This window comes from Schistocerca piceifrons, chromosome 5, assembly GCF_021461385.2.
Source record: "Schistocerca piceifrons isolate TAMUIC-IGC-003096 chromosome 5, iqSchPice1.1, whole genome shotgun sequence".
In the NCBI taxonomy this organism is placed as follows: Eukaryota; Metazoa; Arthropoda; class Insecta; order Orthoptera; family Acrididae; genus Schistocerca; species Schistocerca piceifrons.
The window spans coordinates 200,649,858-200,671,761 of record NC_060142.1 but is presented as its reverse complement, the minus strand read 5'-3'; the positions used below and the strand labels follow the sequence as shown (position 1 = coordinate 200,671,761).

General features: G+C 38.3%; 1 protein-coding gene across 1 annotated transcript in view; it reads left to right on the top strand.

Annotated features, from left to right (window-relative positions):
* The window catches only part of LOC124798624, a 202,276-nt gene that overhangs the window by 118,906 nt on the left and 61,466 nt on the right, over positions 1 to 21,904 (top strand). The window contains exon 3 of the mRNA XM_047262104.1: positions 12,094 to 12,261. Coding sequence (XP_047118060.1) covers positions 12,094 to 12,261 — 168 coding nt within the window. The remainder of the gene's footprint in view (positions 1 to 12,093; positions 12,262 to 21,904) is intronic.

Here is a 21,904-nt window from a genome sequence, read left to right as displayed (position 1 = left end):
TTTTCAAGTTTGGGCGTGTCGTATTTGCGATGCTTTCTACAAAGAATGTCAATAGCGATGATAATGGCCTCTTTTTTCACCTGTGCCTCTGAAAGGCACACAGTAATGGCTTTTTTCCAGGCGATTGTCGCGCAGCTGGGTGCTTACAGTGACCTACCTTCCTTACCGAAATATTTACGACACCAGTTTGCACTACAGTGACAGTGTCATATGAAATTTCACAGGTCGAGAATTTGCGTTAGAAATGAGTAGAAACAAAATCCTATGAATGTAACAATGTCCAAAAGTTTTCGCTGACATTGTGATACATTCTTGCATTTACACAGATTTCATAACTCTTAAAGTATGATTCTTGGTTTCCAACATCCTTTTTCACAAGTCAGAGTCCCTAACCACTACTCCTTATTCATTACCTTATTAGACATATACATATTCGTCGACACTTCTTCAATATTTCATCATAATAAACACATAGCACAATAAACATTCTTCAACAGCATAATACACATTGTCGTTGTAATAATAAAATCATAACACCTCAGTCAAATCTCAAAATCGTTGTAGTTTTCTGCAATAATTTCAAAACCTAAAAAAAATTCTCTGCTCATTTCAATAGTGTCATCTACCTCAAATGTACTTTAAAAATCATGCTCCCTTACCAAATCCATCATTCAAAGCTCTCATAGTATCACAATGGTTCTGAAAAAATATGAACAGTTCACAAAGCACAGACGAATTACAATTTCATAAGTGTGAAATTATCCAGCTGTGTAATTGCGTAAACATGTGTCACTGACATAGTAAAAAAAATTTTGTTTCTCTGTTAAATAATCAGATAGCTGTGTAATTCAGTGTTAGAGAAATATGGTACCGACGTGTAAAGTTGTATAAGCAAATACCATATTAGCTAGGGCTCCTTGTGCTTGCCAAACACATGGTACACAAAGTAAGCGTGTACCCCCCCCCCCAAGGATTAATGTAATTATACCCTCAGCTGTTACAGATTACAGCAATGGAATGAAATGTATCATGGGAAACCTCTGTAACATTGTAATTCAAAAATCTATAAAAATAAATGTTTTAAGTACAAAATTAATCACTCAAATATGTGTACTGTAGCACTAAACTGTGCGTCTTGTTGTAAGATAATCTCTGTGGAAGTGTCGTAGTTATCGTCCTCTGTAAGCAAAGTTCTGCTGAAATCGAGGTACTTACCTCATCATAAACGAAAGTGAAATACTTTGCGTATAGATATCGCAGTAATTACGTACCTTACCGTGATCAAGAAAGTACTATAATGTAACATATTGTTGTGCTACGAAAAAAGCTGTCTCATTGCAGCTATACCACAAAAGTTACTGCTAAAACATGTTTTACTTTCCAGAAGAATTCAGAAAAACTGTGCAGATATAAAACACAAACACCTCAAAAGCAACATTGTAAATGGTCACTCATTAGTAGCGTCGTGATAAAATCGTGTAGCTGTCACATAAACTAACCACTGTGTCATCTGGTATCTCTCAGAAAGCTCTTTAAATCCATAATGTATTTTCAAGTAAACCAAAATGTTGCATTAAAATCTCATTAGCAGTATATGCTCTAAGTATGTAAGCCTTATAGTCGTTACATAATCGTGCAATTAACAAGCAAGAATGTACACACACAATAACACCCTGTCCTCTGTTCACTATAACAATGCATTCGTAATTTCTGTTTAAATAAGTTCTCTTGGTTCTTGACTGGATATTTAACTTCAAACATTGTTGCATGTTAACAGATTCTCAGTGTGACAAATTGTACTAGTAGCGTGAAGTGAAAAGTTTTAAGGCAAAGACTAAGTTAAAAAACAGATTATCTTTCAATAAACGGTTTTACATGTGAAATGTGGTGTAAACCTTTACTCTTCCTAGTACTCAGAGTTTCAGCTTTAACGCAATTATCATGTTATGTAGGTCGGTAAGGAATGCTAAAGTTTTTCTCAAGGTTAGTGTCTATGTTATTTTTCTCTGAACCAGCCGGCGCACGTGGCTGCCTGTGGTGCGAGTCACTGTCTGTCTCTTTGTTGGCGCGCGTCGTTATTGGGATTAGGAGACCTAACTTCTACAAATTCACCTTGTGGAGATGGCCTTGCCCTGTTTGAATCCAGCCAGTTCTGATGCAATTCATGTCTGTCGTTACGATTACATCGTCTGTCGTCATGTCGGTAATTTCTGTAATTAATTTCTTGTCGGTCACGTGGTGGAGAACTTCCCCTGAGTCGTAACTGCAAGGAGGACCGTTGTGTCTGAAGTCATTCTGTTTCCCTTCATAATAATAGTTTTGGTTCCCACATTGTCTGTTTTTATGGTTGTCTCTGTCACATTCATTACCATGGGAATGCGATCTTTCTCTGTGATTATTACTCTGCCAACGGTTGTCATACGGGTGGTGTCTGTTTTGGTCACGATTTACGTTGTAATAATAGCCTTGTCGTGTCCAGTTATTATTTCTGTCATCGCGGAATTGTGATGGATGTGACCTATAATTGTTGTGCTCCTGTTTTCGCGTTCCGCGATTGTCAGTGTCAATTTCTAATTCTTGTAAGAGTCCCTGAAAAGCTTCAATGTCGTCTTTGCAACGTCCTGCCAAAATAATATGTCGTAAATGTTCAGGTAATTTGATTAAGCAAATGCGGATGAGTTCTGAGGGGCTGTATGGGTTTGGCAGGTACTGATTCTTGTGCAAGATGTCTTCAAAATATTTCACAAGACTGGAAAATTCAGATTGTTCGAAATGTTTCATCATTATGATGCTATGTTTTACTCTGTCTTGTGTAGCTTGAGACCAATATGCTGAGAGGAAGGCATGATAAAATTCTGCTTCACTGTGGCAATCGTGAATGACCGATCGCATTCTTACAGCTGGTTCATTCTCTAAATAGCCACACATAAATTCTAATCTGTGCTCTAATGACCAGTTGGGAGGAAAACAATGAGAGAATTGATGAAGCCACGCTTGTGGATGAATGTCGTTGCCGGAATTCTTAAATGTTTTGAATTTACGTGTAGTAATAAACAGCTTATAGTCAAAATCATCATTCGGCGAGTCGCATATCGGTCATTGTTACTTCGTTTCGGTGGTTCCATCTCAAAATTCGGTGTACCGTGCCAATTTCTTGCGTAATTTCCGAAGTACCCCGTGTTATTATTTTGTGGCTGTTCCGTATTTCCATGTCCCTCTTCCCGTATTGGAGTGCGAGTGTCCTCTGAAATACGTAATTCTTGTATTACCTGTGTCAGCTGATCTTGTACTTCCCGGATTTCTCTTTGGTGTTGTGTATTAATTTGATTCTGATTTTGTTTGAATTTCCTAATTTGTTCGCACTCTTCTGTGTCATCAAAGACTACCAGTTTTGTGTCATTCAGATTATCATCTACCTTCATAGATAAATTATTTTGCTGATCCGAAAGTTTAACTACTTTCTCTGATAATGAACTAATTTCCTCCATGTGTGTCTCTGAACCAATTTTCAGAGTATCTTTTGTGTCCTTTAAATTTTACTGAGTTTTTGCAGGTTGCGTAACCGAATCGATAGATGCAACTGAGTCAATTTTAGCTTGCAAGGTCTCATGATTTTCGTGAACAACAGTTTGCAGTTCTTTTATGGCTGCTTCGTGATTCTGTAATGCATTTTCATGCCGCGAAAAAATAGGTTGAAAATGCTCACTAATTTGTGTTTTTACGTCATTACAGACTTTTTGACATTTCGATTCAATGTTATGTAACTCAGTAGTTAAATCTTCACGTGTTTGTTCAAGCATTGTGTCTAACTTTTGAAGCTTTTGCTGTGTTTGTCTCTGATTTTGTTCCATTGTGTCTAACTTTTGAAGCTTTTGCTGTGTTTGTCTCTGATTTTGTTCCATTTGTTGTATTAATTACAATAATAATGTATTTGTGTCTGGAACCTGTTTCTCTATGCTTTTTGGCAGTGCATTTTCACCGGCAACATTCACATTTTGACAAGCAGAAAATGTGTCTTGACTCATTTGAGAAAACGGTGAGGACCCAAAACCTAAGCCTACAGTATTTGCAATATTGTGTTCTGTCATTTCGTATTTCTGAGGCGAGCTATTGCCGACCGATCGATCGATAATGCTTCCCTGTTCACTACTTGTTTCATTGTCTACACCATTATTTGCCGCCCGCTCCATTTCCCTATGCACAATTACCAAATTACTACTTCGAATGTCTGTTAATTCATTACACAGTGGTGCTGATAAGCTAGGCTCGTTGTCACTATTATTTCTCAGTTTACTTTGGAGCCTAGTGTTACGTTTTTCACACGCCATTATTGTCACAATGTTTCACACGATAACACAGAAAAGCACAATTTGAAGAGCAAAAATAAGAGAACACATTAACATAGCACTGAAAATAATATCTAGTTAATTGCAAGCGCAACTGCGAAATACTTGGTGCAAATCTACATGCATGCCACAATTGTTTTACTGTACAACAATGAAAAACTGCAACTACAAAGGAGATTCTCTCTACAATTACGCGCTAGCAATAAACAATAGCTACACTAATTACACAAACTACAAGAAAAAAATCAGAAGATTCCAGTGAGGTATCATCGGCTAAGGGTCGACATATGAAACGTCCCCTTAGAAAAATTGTACATGACTGTGGTTAAACTGACACACAATATTTTTTAGCGCAACGCAATCTGACTTTCAATAATCCCTACAAAAGAATGGCCCTGACTAACATTAACCTATGCCTTTCACAAATCACTTACCTCACAAAAATCTTCGTTATTCGAACTACTGCAATACAGCGAGCGCCACTACTGCCAGCTAAATAAAAGATTCAAACTACGGAAGGCACTAACTACTGATAGGCATAGTTAGCAAATGAAAGATTTTAATAGAGAACAAACAATGTATTTACCTTAATAGTCATAATATACATAGCAGTTAATGACATCCATTCTTACAAATGTACTGTTTCTGATGGACACACCTCCAGATTATCCATTCCCAAAAATCCGCCATCTCACTTCCCCACATCCACCACTGCTGGCGGCTCACCTCCAACTGCGCAACGCTACCCGCTGTTAACAGCCAACTGCCCAACGTACAATGGCGAGTATTACAACAATGCCAATCAGCCACAGACTGCACACAGCACAGCCAGTGATTTTCATACAGAGCGCTACGTGGCAGCGGCGTTACCAATATAAGAACCTAAACAGCCTACTTACAACTGTCCTTTCACTGATAAATGTTAACTTTACATTTACTTCTTTTGATCAATCGTTTTTTTCGCTCTTCTCATTACTACAACATTCAGTGTGCCACCCACAATGCCTTCACTTACAACATATTCAGTGTAACAATAGATACCACACTGTTACAACTTTAACATACTTTCAATAAAAATATTCTCCAGGTGAACGAACTTGGCCACAATACTCGTTTAAATGAATATTCTCCTGATTTAGCTCTGGATTTAAAATCATTCAACTGAATCGTTATTGTTTCTACACAGAACTGTAAGAAATTTTTCCCAATTGTTATTTAACTGTCAAATTTTTTTAATATGATAAATCCCTTTATGTGGTGGTGATTTTCTTAAGGAGGTATCTTGCAGTCCTGATTTTTGTCTGGCCCATTACTACGTTAAATTACAATATTATTTTAAAAATGAATTTTAGATTCGCACTGCACTACTTTCTATCCATAGAATGTAGCCTTTGAGGCCACCAACGCTTCTAAGTAATTATAAACCTGAATATGTCTCCATTATATTTTAAAATTCAAAAAATATTGTTTTAACGATGTCTTACATCACATTTGGTGATTGTTTTAAAATTTTCAGTGAAACTTGACAAAAAATGTAAGTGTTGGTAAGTGAATGTGACTTTTTGTGCCAAATGCCATATTCATATTTTCAAGGTTAGGTCCCTTCTTACACATCTATACAATTTTAAAAGGAATACTGTGAATGAAAATTAATGGCAGTTCACGAAATTTATATTGAAAAAAAGATTTGTGGTCGAAAAGTACTCTCCATTTGGTGTAAACATTATGGAAGTACATTGATGTTTCTAGGATTGTGCTAAAAGATATTTTTAGGTTTTGTACATATACATCACTCACTATTTAAAAAGTATTTCATTAATAAAAATTAAACCTACTGAAGGCAATTTGTTTTCTTACGGAATTTATGTTGGCTGTCACAATTTACTCCCCATGGTATTATGCATTATGGAAAATGTGTGTGTATTGCTACAGCTAATAATGTATCATATTTTAATTATTCTTCATTTTGTCACTATATAGCTATTTTTCTCAAAGAATAATTAGCTAATATACATAAATAAGTATTTATTTTACAATCCCCTGATTTATCCACTTGGACACCAGATGTCACACCATACCTTTTGTCTTTTTTTATATTATATCGGTTGGAGATGAATAAATGTGAGATTGGTATTAATTTTTAATGATACAGTACACAATCCCGATTTTATTTAGAAATTGCAAACAATTATTTGCAATTACAAAGTGTAGAATCTTTGTTGTAACATTTATTCTAGTGAATGAATGCTGTGATTATAGATATTATTCCATCAACTTTTCCTGGAAGATCTTAATTTCTTAAGTATGAGGTAATTCATTAGGCATTTACTAGCAATAATGAATTAATTGCCATTGAAGAGGCGTCTGAAGATAATTGACTGTAGCTTGAGCTGTTAGTTTCTTTTGATGCACAAAATATGGTAAACCTGTTTTTTATATGTGTTAAAAACTATTTATTTTGTAAGCACAGTATGAAACATTATGCTAGAATATATATATTTAATGCATAGACTACAGTACATAGTGTAAAAACAGACTGCAGAGGTATTTTATGTAGCTTGACAGTCTGCTCTTTAGTGTGTCCTTTTCATGGATTACTGTATTTTATAGACTTTCCTATCATTTATAGACAATGGATTCAGAAGCTAAGAAAAAGAGAAAAAATTGAATTCCATGGTATTTTAAATCATGAAATTTATTTAATGTGAAAAGTTATCCAAAAGCTGATTTATGGAGTTTCACCAACCGAATGTTATTAATGTTAAGTAGTTATATTCCATAATGCCTGCAGTGTCATGTGAGTCATCAGTAACATATTTGTAAAGAGCATCACGACTTCTAGCTGTATTATATTACTTTTTCTTTCCTCCATTTGACTACAGATCTGTTTTGGCTAGTTGTTGTTATCAAGCTTATTGCTATTGTCAAGGCATAATATGTTGTCTGTATATATATATATATATTAACACCATTGGCAAATGTATTATGACTGTCATTCTATATTTTCTGAGTTAAGGCGTTAATTTGTTATGACAGTAATTTGACAGTTTTGGAGCTACAGTATCATTTGTTTACAAAATATAAGCACTGTTATACAGATGATATATACATTATTAGTTTGTACATATATCAGTCGCTGCTTTATATTAGTAGAAGTCTATGTTTCTAGCGATCATAGGTGCTATTAATTTATAGGTGTGTGTTGCGTAGGCGTTTCTGTATTTTATGTGAATATTTTTGTTAAGTCCTATTTTCGACAATTTTATGTAAATTATGACGTTATCATATGTTTTGTATTGACTCTCTGACATGTTTCCAGATTATGTACATGAACAATCGTGATAATGTTTTATAAACACATCAAAAAAGGTTTTGCATCGCCCCTGTTCCCAGAACTCCTGAAGATAGACGTTCATTGTGGATATTGTATCACAGACACAGTCCCTTTGACTGTTCAGAGATGTCACTAAACCTGCCCAAAAATGTTAACAACAATGCATGAGCAGCGCCTATTAGACGGAGAGGATTGGACAGCCCATCAGTTCGTCATTCCACCAGGAAGAAAGTACATGGGTTGTGTTGTCTGTAGACACAATACCGCGGTTCGATCGCGTCCGCATTGTTAATTTGTGCCAGGAAGTCTCTTAACAAGGGAAGTGTCCAGGCATCTCGGAGTGAACCAAAGTGGTGATGTTCAGACAGGGAGGAGATACCGAGAGACAGGAAATGTCGATGAAATTCCTTGCTCAGGCCGCCCAAGAGATACTACTGCAGTAGGTGACCGCTACCTACAGATTATGGGTCGGAGGAACCCTGAAAGCAACGCCAACGTATTGAATAACGCTTTTCGTGCAGCCACAGGACGTCGAGTTACGACTCAAATTGTGCGCAATAGGCTGCCTGATGAGCACCTTCACTCCCGACGTCCATGCAGAGGTCCATCTTTGCAACCATGACACCATGCAGCGCAGTACAGACGGGCCCAGCAACTTCCGAATGGAGAGCTCAGGATTGGCATCATGTTCTCTTCACTGATGAGTGTCGCATATGCCTTCAACCAGACAATCGTCGGAGACGCGTTTGTAGGAAACCTGATCGGGCTGAACACTTTAGACACACTGTCCAGCGAGTGCAGCAAGGTGGAGGTTCCCTACTGTTTTGGGGTGGCTTCATGTGGGGCCGACGTATGCCGCTAGTGGTCATGGAAGGTGCCACAAAGGCTGTATGATCCATGAATGCCATCCTCCAACCGACAGTGCAACCATATCGGCAGCATATTGGCGAGGCATTTGTCTTTGTGGATGACAATTCGCGCCCTCATGGTGCACATATTGTGAACGACTTCCTTCAGGATAACGACATTGCCAGCATGTTCTCCAGACATGAACCCTATCGAAGATGCCTGGGATAGATTGAAAAGAGCTGTTTATGGATGATGTGACCCACCAAGCACTCTTAGGGATCTACGTCGAATCGCCGTTGAGGAGTGGTTCAATCTGGACCAACAGTGCCTTGATGACCTTGTGGATAGTACGCCAAGACGAATACAGACATGCATTAGTGAAAGAGGACGTGCTACTTGGTATTAGAGGTACTGGTGTGTACTGCAATTTGGTCCACCACATCTGAGGGTCTCGCTGTATGGTGCTACAACATGAAATGTGTGGTTTCCAGGTCAATAAAAAGGGCGGAAATGGTGTTTATGTTGATCTCTATCCCAATTTTCTGTACAGGTCCCAGAACTCTGAGATGGAGGTGATGCAAGACTTGTTTTGATGTGTGTATTTGCGAAACTGCCAGTTTACTGTCATAACAAATTAATTACCACCTTAATTCACCTAGACAAAATAACATAACTTGATAATGGCAATTTAGCAGGGACAGGTTTGCAGTGAGTGGGGAAAAAATTAAAATGATAAGAAAATGAAAATTAATATCACACAGCATCAAGTCTGGACACTCCTTATAAAAAGTTAAACAATTAATTCGGTTTGATGCTACTGTAAATGCTTAAGTTATGGTGTGGAACTAGGTTGGAAAATCTGTGACCATTTCTGGCTAAATGTGTTAAAGGAGTTGCAGAGACTTATTCCTAAAGAACTAGGTGAAGCTAACGACTTTCCAGCAATGAATATGGATAATAATACATTTATAATGATAATACATCAGCTATACATTTAGATAAGTCGACGAACTTAATGGTGAGTCATCTGTAAAAAAAAAAGAGACTTCATACACAATCATAGCCAAAAGCATTATTAGAAGAAAAAAGTGTAGAAGTCTGTAAACGAAGCTAATAATTGATTTCCATTCAGGGGAGCAAACATTAAAATCTACAGATGAGGCAGAGAGAGAGTTAAAAATGTTACATAAACCAAGGGAAGATTTGTAGTTTTGAAAATGTTCTTTACCCTTATTTTTTATCCAATATTAACCTTATAGTCTTAAGTATTCTTAGATTCTCTGATCGTTCCCTGAGAAGACTGAGCCCATAACACATGACTGAATAAACTATAAAATCTGAAAAGCCACAGACTGGAAGAATTTTCAAACTGACCTTGGATGTGATGACCTCATAGTCATCGTCGTCATCACAATCATCATCATCATCATCATCATCATCATCATCACTTTAAATAAAATTTCAAATTGAAGTTGTCGTATGAGTGAAATTTTAAGTAACATAATTAATGTCACTGCTTGGTGCAGATTTTTTATTTAATTAATTTTATACTCCCAATCTCCACTTAAAACTTTTTGAATAAAACTGCAGATAATATTCACTGAAAGCGTTTCTGTGCAGTTGTTTCTGTTTCAGCTAAATTTTATCTTTCAAAATCTTATCAGGTTCATGATATAGGGTTCAATCCTTGTAGGCATAAAACCTTAGCTTCTTTTTGAAGACATGTATTTATTTGCATAAATCGGTAACCAGACACCATTAACAATGATATTTATTAGGTACACAGAGCACTGTTACCAGTTTCGAAGTGACAGGTTCATCTTCAGATGGTTGCTCACACTTAAAGTTACAAAATGGTGTACATAGAGTGGTCCCTGATTCGAGAAAAATTCCTTGAGTTTGTGGTTCCTTACAGCAGAAAAAGGAGTTTTATTGTAAAACTACCAAAAGTTCAATTATAATAATGTAAACAAATTTTAAACAAAAATATGTATAGTTTTGTTTTACTTACACTGAAAACCAGTAGCCATTAATGCATTATACAGACACAGGATTTTCGAAGGAAGTAACACAAAACCAAAAAACGTATTTGCATTGTTATAAGTCATTGTTAGGTTCTTTTGCAACAAAATATTCCTTCTTCCTTACATTTTTAATTTTTGCTGTAGGGCACCAAAATCCCAAGGTACTTCTGCCAAAATCTGTGAACACCACAGTTAGAGAATAACTTAATTTCAAATTTAAACACCATCTGAACATGAACCTATTCACATGACTTGACAGTTCTCTATTTGTTCCTAATGAATAGCATTATTAACAGTAGTATGGTTACTGTTTTTATTTTAATGTAACAATTAAGCCATAATTCCACACAGTCATGATCTCAAGATGTCAGCTTTCGACAAAGTAACACATTTATTTTTGGATTTTAGTAATTTCAAACAAATATAACAACGTTATTCTGTTATATGTTAATTTAAGGTTAAACCAGGATGGTTGCAATGATATCAGTTTCAGTGTCCTATCATCAAATAGTTTTGTTTCACTATGTTTCACAGAACAATGAACAATTGTCATTTGTTGAAATTTGGGGAACATATGATCTATGCGTGTAAAAGTATCATACATTGTATTATTTTGTTTATTCCATGAGTACATACAAAAAACAAAGGAATATAAATGTTTGATTCGGTAAGGTACAAACTTATGATTTATTTCGTATAGTGTGTTATTGTCCAGCTTTTGGAGGCTCTAACAATTTCATTGATGCTCTTGACATGCCTTGAGCTTCCCTTGTATCTGAACTTACATCCAATAACACTGAGCTCAAATGGACAGATGAAACTGTACAGTTTAATAAATTGATTTTGTGTTTGCAATTGTATTGGATTTGTAATTATATATACCAAAGCTTTTTGTGCTTTCTTTAAGTAAGAAAGTCCAAATTACCAGTACTATATTCAATAATTAAATGTAACTGAACTTATTACTTCAGTGCTTGTTTCTTTCCCTCTGCATCAAATTTTATGGTTCCTGGCTTTTTTATAGTACCTGGCATTAGTGTTAATGTGTGAATATTGGTCACAAAATTACATAAAGCTGTTGCATCGCTGCTTCAACGATGCATTAATAAATAGGACCATTGGCCCATTTGAAAGGAGTCACTGAATATCTTGTAATTTCGTAGCAGTAATTTCTGTATAAAATTTAAAATGTGGAACATTTCATTCCAGCAACCAACAAAGTAAGTGATGACGGTGGTAGTAAGAAGAAGTAGTCCTAATTATCTTCTTTATTGTACTATTTTATTTTGGTCTAGGCTATTGACCTCTTCAGAAAAGGTACACCATCTGTTTTACATTTCTGAAACATTTGTTTATTTAATTATACAGAAAATACGTATAGATGTAACAGTAATGTTAGACCTGGTATAACTTTTTGCTATCTCAAAAGGAAATGGAAACTTTTTCTATACAACAGAAGAAACTGTAAATGAATAAAAATATCATGATTTGTAGTGAATAAAGAAATCTAAATAACTTATTCTCTTGTATTATGCTGTAGGTTGTAGTGGATTTAAAGCGGTGCGAGAGTAAATATGAGACTCACACTTGTAAACAATTCATGACAAAGGTAAAAGAAGATTTATGTGAGCATATTCATGATTCTGGTGAAGTGTGGTCAGATTTTATTGAGAAGACGGAACCTGCAGTTAACTGTCCAATTAAGAAGGTAAGAGTCTGCGAGAGAATTTTGATTCTTATTCATATATTGACTACATAATTTTATATTAATCATTATTGTTCTAACACAATGTCACAACAATGTTGACTGGTGAGTGTACCATGTTCAAAGCTCTGGAGGGTAGTATGCCCATGCTACATTATTCCCCCCCCCCCCCCCCCCCCCAACCAAAACACATGGACCACCAAAACGATCATGGTCAGCAGAGTTCTTTGGTTCTTTGGAGCATTGCGTGTTGCTTCCTCTCGCCATATTAGGATACATCCAACTATTTTGAACACGATTGGTTTTGTGCTCCATGTGTTACGGTGTGGACAGGCATAATGTTGCCTGGGTGTGCTGACCTCCATTATCTGAACACAGTACATTCCCCAGTCACCATTATTGGGACACCGTAGTCGGTTGATAGAACTGGTGAAAGTATCCATTGTGTGAACGTTACATGTAATGGGCTTCACTTCTGAGATTACAGCTGAGCGTTCGAGATACCCCTGTGGGTGTGAGAACGATCCGCACTGGTTGGACTGATCAATAGTTGGGGCGCTCTCCATACAGTAGTGTGGAATTTATGAAGAAGCTGTCACACAAAAAGTAACTTACAGGGCAGGGGTGGCCCTAGAAAACACGAGACATAGGTGCTGTACCTCAAACAAGATAATAAACAGGTTGTGCATCTAACAATGAAATCAAACACTGTTCCACACAAATCCCTGTTTATTACAAACATTCCTGCTGACATAAATGAAAAACAAATTGTAACAGGATCAGTTCGATTACAAGCAATGCAGAAAATAAGGAAACTATTCCTTGTTAACTTGGGTCAATACATATGAAAGGTATAGTGGAAATCAATCAAAGTCCACATTTGGTGAAATATGAGATTCTGGTATCTTTTGATACTATGTATGTAGTACTACATTCCAACAGCTTCATTAATTAAAAAAAAATTCTCATAATCGCTAAGAAATCGGCACAGAAAAAAGTGTCTAGGGAAAAAAGCAAACAAGACTCTCTGTGAAATGAAAAAATAACCCAAGTCCTTAAACATTTTGTCTGAATATACGTCTGTGGGCACACATATTTCGAGTTCTTCCAGGTTATTCATTATTGCATTTTCTATTTTTTCTGCGTTTTGTTTATGGTAAAATGTGGATTGGTAACTTTCGCAATTTCAGGTGTGTACTTTAGATCTAATTGAGATGTTCCTATCTGTTTGTTCAATATAAAATGGGTTACAATCAATGCATAAGATTTTAAATAGTCCTGTGTTCGAGAACATTGATATTTTTGTTTTTCCCGATTCCATTTTCGTTTCTAATCAGTTGCTGGTACGGAACGTCATTCTCACCTTCTTCTTTTTAGATATTTTATTGAGTTCTCCTGAAATTTGGCCAATGCATGGTGTTGTCACATAAGTAGGTTTTTGTAATTTTTTTCTTCTTTTATCAGCGTTATTAATATGCTTACGTTTTGTGTTTTTCGTTGTGTGAGTTGATCGTATAGTCCGAGTACTATTGCACAGTTAAAACCATTCTGTTGTGCTACATATCGCAATTTCTTTCTGTGTTGCATCAGTGCCAAGTGGTAAGTTCATGGTACGGTTGGGCATTGAGTTACAGAATGCAAGTTTATGTGGATATAGGTGACAGGAGTGATTGTTAATAATAATATATGTTGTGGTAGTTTTCCTATACATGTCAGGTCTATAGTGGTGGGTGCTATTACTTATTGTTAGGTCTTGAAAGTTTATTGATTCGCTCTGTTCAACTTCTATCGTGAATTTTATTTTAAGGAGTAAGCTAATTAAATTTTGGTGAACCAGTTGTATGTCATTTTAGTTACCATTTACAGGTAATAGGGTGTCATCTACATATTTGTGGTAGTAGACAATTTTATGTAAAGTGGGCCAATTTTAGCAGGAAAAAATTCTTCTGATGTATGTATTGATATATATATCAGCAATTGTGCCTACAGTAAATCAAATTATGATTGGTAAATGAGATGCACCATTAGTGCAATAGGCTGCTGGGGACCGCACTCCATACCTCCTTGTCTTTCTCACTATAATAACCACTTTTTTAAGGCGAACGAATCACTGTCGTTATTGCCAACGGATGCAAAGAACGTCGTTTTCGCTTCCCGTAGGTGCAACTAATCCACTGTGTTGCGAAAATTTACAGAGTGAAGGCCCCTGTAGAGAAGCCACGTGCGAGCAGTGAGGAGCATTTGCCAGCATAAATGTAACCTTAGTTGTAAGACAAAGACAATACTGGGTATCCCTCCCCAAATATGCACAACTAGAAACTCACTTGTCTATGCTTATCTCGCCTCCATATCGCTGGAAAGAACAGAGAACAGCAGTGCAATACATGATGGAGGGTTACCAATATCATTGTTAATCATTCACTTTCTGTTCCAGGTCTGAATGAAACAGAGTAAAACGCATCATTTTGATTTCTATTAACCTGAACATATGAGAAGTAGTCGTAAGGTTTTAGTTATGACGAAAAAATCAGACTGTGGCTATGAAACGTTGTGACAGTGTTACATCTTTTCCACTTATTTACTGTTTAACACCACTCATTTTCTCCAACAATGGATCTTGGTTATAGAAGTCTGAACTTTAGCTGTTCACTGTTCCACATCAAAGAAAACCTCGGCGTCATTCTGGAAATAACTGCAAAGAATGGTTTATTCAGAGAAGGCCATAGGAAGGTGGCACAGGTTTCATGTCAGCAGAATACTGATTAGGTGGTTGGGGAGGGGGGGGCATATGGGAAGGAGGCAGTAGGTTCCTTGTTAGCAGAATACTGATTATCAGGGGAATGTGTGTGGTTGGTGAGTGGATGGGGGGAATGGAAAGGAGACATTGAAGTCCATATCAGCAGAACACTGATTAGGAGGGAAGGGGTTGGATTGTGGGTGGGGGAGGGAATGGGAAAGATGCAGTGGGTTCCATGTCAGCAGAATACTGATTAGCGAGAGAAGGTGTGTGGATGGCTAATGGGGGGAGGGGATTCTTCTGGGGAAAGTGGTGTGGTAGTGGGTGGATGGGAATGGAAAGGGGCACTTGGTTCCATGTCAGCAGAATACTGGTTGGGGGAAGAGGTGTGATTAGTGGATAGGGGTGGGGGGGGGGGGGGGGAGGGAAAGGCAAGGTGGAACTGGGTTTCATGTCAGGAGAACACTAATGAGGAGGGAAGGGATGTGGATGGCAGGTATCATAAATGAGTGAGAAGAGTGTTTTAATGGGATAAATTTTTATTTAATGTTAAGTAACATTGGTTAAGAATAAATTTTCAATGTGTGTACCACATATAATCGTAAATCAGACTAAGAGCAGCCGACCAGTTGCAAAGGATAAAGTAATCTTTACCTAGGTTTCAATAGATATAAATCTATCTTCTTCAGAAGACGGCAGTATTATAATAACATGAAGTGATATGTCCTTATCGTTTAGGCAAACATCTGCATAGTTACATTAATTATATAAAATATAGCCCTGAAAACAGGGTTTGTCAGACAAATAAAATAGGTACATAGAAGTTGCAGAGCGCCTAAGCGACTGAATCAACTCAGTCGCTTAGGCGCTCTGCAACTTCTATGTACCTATTTTATTTGTCTGACAAACCCTGTTTTCAGGGCTATATTTTATATAATTAATGTAACTATGCAGATGTTTGCCTAAACGATAAGGACATATCACTTCATGTTGTTATAATACTGCCGTCTTCTGAAGAAGATAGATTTATATCTATTGAAACCTAGGTAAAGATTACTTTATCCTTTGCAACTGGTCGGCTGCTCTTAGTCTGATTTACGTGGAACCGTTGCTGTAGCGCAGCTATGTTTAAAGTACATATAATCGTAGTAGAGTTGTATTAAGGGCTAATTTATCTTCTCAGGTTGGTTGGGGGTGTGTGGGCAGGGAGGGTTGCAGGATAGAAATGTAAAGGAAGACACGTTACAGGAATGTGGCCATGCACATCCCTCTATAATGTGTCTTCAAACCAAAGAGCAACCAGGCGAGTCTCCAATCACTCTAATCCGCTACATTACATCAGGAAACTAAAGGGTGCTTCAGAATGTTATAGCAACATTTCTGCAGCATTCATTGGTTACATGACGCATCTATCTAATCTTTAACATTCTTTCGTAGCGCCACATTTCGAAAGCTTCTGTTCTCTTCTTATCTGAACTTTTATCGTCCATGTTTTAATTCTGCTCTTTGATGAAAGCAATTTTCCCTTCTTCAGAAACGTTTTTCTTGCCATTGCTAGTCTACATTGATGCCCAGATAGCAAAACTCATTTATTACTTTTAATGTCTCTTTTTCCACTCTAATTTTATCACTGTCACCTGATTTAGTTCAACTAAATTCCATTACACTTTTTTTGTTTTTGCTCATTTTTCTCTTATATACTCCTTTTAAGACACTGTCCATTCCATTCAACTGCATTTCCAAGTCGTTTGCTGTCTCTGACAGAATTACACTGTCTTCAGCAAACTGTAAGTTTTTTTTCCTTCACCTTGAAATTTAATTCCTACTCCCAATTTCACCTTGCTTTGCTTTACAGCTTAATCAGTGTACAGATTGAATAGTAATAGGGATAGGCCACAACTCTGTCTCACTGCCTCTCAATCACTGGTTCCCTTTGACTCTTATGATTGCCGTCTGGTTTGTGTACAAGTTGTAAAAAATTTTTCTCTCCCTGTATTTTAACGCTGCTACTACCACACTTACGTGATTTACATGAAATAGTTTTGTTTAATTTTGACTCCATCGTAAAAACCCAAATGTCAAATACAGATTTCCAACACCAACAATTTTCAAGGGACATTAAATCCTTACTTTTGCCTCCATCCCTCATACCGAAGGACTTGGCGTGAAGTCCCTCCGTTAGAATACGGTATAACTTACTCCTTAACATACGAAAAGCAACAAATTTCCCCAATTCAAAGTTACGCCAATGGCTTATTTCTAGAAATAATTTAATGATTTTAGGTCTATCTTTACTTCTCTTTGAATATATGTAGGTCATGAGCTCCGCTCTCGGTATTGTTAGCCAACGTTTTAGATGCCATTTTTTCATTCTCTTTTTTGTGCTCCCTTTCTTAGCTCCTAGTAAGTTATAATTGTTCCACAAATACTTAATAATGATAATGTTGCAGTGAGTGAAAAAATAACATTCTCTCATGCAACAGCTAAAATGTTTAAAATGTGCATGCTACCAAAGATTCACAATGCCATCAATACAAAGATGTAGGACAACTGATCCATATGCCATTCTACAAAGTCTGTGAAGGGTTTTTCACCTGTGTAATAAAGTCTTGACGCCGAGAAAAGTGCCGAAACATTAAACAGAAGGAGACATAACAGTGGGAGGCGTAAAGACGCAGGCCGTTAAGTGTGCAAATGATCAAGCAGTGCTCGCTGATTAATGGGGCCGATGGACTAGGAAGATACGTGTATAGTTCTGAAGTGTAATTGTGAGAAAAACTTCTGAAACTGAAGTGCACTGACTGACTGACGAATGAAGAAGTATTGCTGAGAAGAGAACTGGTGGAAATGACGAAATAAGGAAAGTTTCTTAGCTGGGACGTACATTGCACAGAAATAGAGTATCACAATGACCGATCAAGGACGCAGGAAATGGAGGTGAAGAAACAAGACTTGGAGTAGTGGTTGGCAGCAAGTTAAGGAAGAGGCAAAGGAAAAAGCAAATTAAGGGAGTCTCGTCAGTACCTGTCGTACTACAAATGTACCAAAGAAGAAGACTCCACAAACTGTATGTTATCTGTTCTGATGCAAGAGAGAGCCAGACGGCCTTGATAGCACTAGGATAAATAAGACATTAAGTAAATAATAAAAACTATATGCAAGTAGATTTTCAGAAATTACGACATACAAACCTTTCTCTGTAGAGGAGATAGCTGGTTCGAATCGTGGTAGTGAAAAATTTTTACTGCCAGTATTCACTGCAGACAAGTGGAGGAGAGGTAGTGGGCTAAAGTTTTTAATCACTAGTCTTTGCTTTAGTGTTCTGGATTAAGTGAGGCACGGTGCACCATTGGTTGTGATCCACCCACTGGATGGGGACATTTAGCTCGGCAGGCCTCTTGGTCCTATTCGAGAGCAATGGGCTATGTACCAGCACCGGCCTCCATCTTTTCGCTCTCCTTTGTCCACAACGACATAAACCCAACGCTACACTGTAAAAGCACCCATCATAGTCGTCCATACTCGGCACTTGATAATAAATCAGACGAAGGAAGGCAGACCACGTAGACTAGGGCCTTGTCTGGAATGGGGATTTAGGATTCATGCACTTGCCCCCCCCCCCCCCCGCCCTCCCACTACTTGCACTACTTTGACTGGACTACAAACAAATACTACAACGCAGAATGAATTTTTACTCCTTAGTGGAGTGTGTATGGTTTGAATCTACTTGGCAGATTATAGCTCTGTGCCAGATTGGAACTCGAATATGGGATATTTGCCTTCTAGAGGCAAGTCCTTCATCGACTGGGCTGTGCAGGTGTGACTCAGAACGTGCCCTCACAACTTTACTTCTGCTCGTGCCCCTTTCCCCACCTTCTAGACTTCACCGAAGTCCTCCTATGTAGATAGTAAGACTAGTGCATCTGGGAGAAATGACAGCCACAGCCTAGAGGATTGTTTCCGGAAAGAATCCTCTGCGCTGGAGTGTACGCTGATTTGATACTTCGTGATGTTTCGTAGGTAAGAGAAGGGGTACTACCAGAGGAGAGGCTGTGAGGGTTAGTCGTCAGTTGTGCTCGGATAGCTCACTAGGCAGACCACTTGCCTATGGAAGGCCAAGGCGTTAGGATTGAGTTCTGTTCGATACACAGTTTCAGTCTGTCAGAAAGCTTAAATATAATTTCAGGGTGGGCCACTAGAGCGATTCAACGTCAGAGACATCTCGATCTGTCTCATGTTATTTGTAAAAACTGGATGATGAATGCTTGAATACCACAATACCCCTGACACAGAGTATTCATACAGAGGCGTTGTTACACGTTACTGTGTGATTTGTGGTAATTTGTCTGTTGAGCTGATGTGGATTAATCGCAAGACATTACGCGATACAGAGATTAAATGCACTATTCAAGACTAAAATCTGCCCTAGGTATTTATACAGGGTGTCCCATTTATTTTGACTACCCTAAATAACTGTTTGTCCAGATGCAAACTACAAAATATTTCAAGCAAATGTTCTTTAGCCGTCAAGGGGACATTAATCAGCATGATTGCCTTCGTTGAGGCTTTGTTTTTTACAAAGATATTAACAGCGGTATGACTTTTTTAAATGGCATCCTGTACTTTTTATTCGGTAACGCATTTCATCTCCTAAAGAGCTATTCTAAAATGTATCACAGTGTACCATTCACTGAAACACACGTTATTAAGTACATAACACAACACTGAGTTTGAGCCCGTGATCACAACTCGTCCACTTGCTGGAGTTGTCAGAAAACAAATGCAAACCAAGTAAAAACAAAACACAAAATTGACTTTGACTGTCCTGTACCATTGCCCAGTTCAAGTGTTCAAGTTGGCGTGTGCTCACATGTGGATTCATAGCAACGGAAGCGAGAACAGCTTCGTCTGTACGGTTGCTACGACGATTGCGTTGTCGTGGGTTGAAACTTCCCGTGTCCTGAAGCGTCACAACAAGACGAGAAAACATACGTCGGGAAGGCAGGTTTTGTCAGGATATCGCTCTCTGTACAGTTCCGCTGTCTGCGTAGCGTTTCGCCTACCTTCAACAACAACAACAACAACAATAAAAGAAACGTTATGTCGATGCAGTTTGTGGGAAGGACAGCCTTTACTGTATGGCTGCTCTACACAACAGTATTTAAAAGGACTAAACTACTGTACTAAATCTACCCATACATATGAAAACAGTACTGCAATTACTGTTCAGCTAACTTACATTCCCAATAGATGAGTAGCATTTCTACCTTCTCTTCGTTGGTGTACATTCTTCTCACACAACTCTTCGACTGACGATTGTTGATGGAATGACGGGTATGCATTCTACTTATGTTTGCATTTGTCCTCTGTCAACGTCAGCTAGTGGATGTGTTCCAATACCCCGAGTACCTGCGCTAAGCGCTGGGAGCGTCAACGTCAATGTTGTGTTATGTAATTAATAACGTTGTGTTTCAGTAAATGGTACACTGTGATAGATTTTTGAATAGGTCTTTAGGAGATGTAATGAATTACCGAATAAAAAATACAGGCCGCCATTTAAAAAAGTCATACCGATGTTCATATCTTTGTAAAAAACAAAACAAAAAAATGGTTCAAATGGCTCTGAGCGCTATGGGACTTAACATCTGAGGTCATCAGTCCCCCAGAATTTAGAACTACTTAAACCTAACTAACCTGAGAACATCACACACATCCATGCCCGAGGCAGGATTCGAACCTGCGACCGCAGGGGTCGCGCGGTTCCAGACTGAAGCGCCTAGAACCGCTCAGCCACACCGGCCGGCCGTAAAAAACAAAGTTACAACGTAGGCAATCATACTGATTGATGTACCCCTGACGGCAAAAGAACATTTGCCTGAAACATTTTGTAATTTGCATTTGGACAAACAGTTATTTCGGGTAGTCAAGATAAATGGTAAACCCTGTACATGCGCGCGCTCGTGTGTGTGTGTGTGTGTGTGTGTGTGTGTGTTTATTAGTGGTGGAGGATTTGGTAATTACTAGTATTATTAATAAATGCTAATTATTCTGGAGTACTTAAGGGTCTGAAGAGCAACACAAAATAACACTGTGAAATGAACAACACGCTAAGAATCTCTAACTGGCTGAATAAGAGTGGTCGGACAGTATACACGAAAATTCCATAATTTTCAGAACAAAATAACTTCATATGGAGTGTCTCGTGAGAGCTCTCACAATAGACTCCAAATACACTCCTGGAAATTGAAATAAGAACACTGTGAATTCATTGTCCCAGGAAGGGGAAACTTTATTGACACATTCCTGGGGTCAGATACATCACATGATTACACTGACAGAACCACAGGCACATAGACACAGGCAACAGAGCATGCACAATGTCGGCACTAATACAGTGTATATCCACCTTTCGCAGCAATGCAGGCTGCTATTCTCCCATGGAGACGATCGTAGAGATGCTGGATGTAGTCCTGTGGAACGGCTTGCCATGCCATTTCCACCTGGCGCCTCTGTTGGACCAGCGTTCGTGCTGGACGTGCAGACCGCGTGAGACGACGCTTCATCCAGTCCCAAACATGCTCAATGGGGGACAGATCCGGAGATCTTGCTGGCCAGGGTAGTTGACTTACACCTTCTACAGCACGTTGGGTGGCACGGGATACATGCGGACGTGCATTGTCCTGTTGGAACAGCAAGTTCCCTTGCCGGTCTAGGAATGGTAGAACGATGGGTTCGATGACGGTTTGGATGTACCGTGCACTATTCAGTGTCCCCTCGACGATCACCAGTGGTGTACGGCCAGTGTAGGAGATCGCTCCCCACACCATGATGCCGGGTGTTGGCCCTGTGTGCCTCGGTCGTATGCAGTCCTGATTGTGGCGCTCACCTGCACGGCGCCAAACACGCATA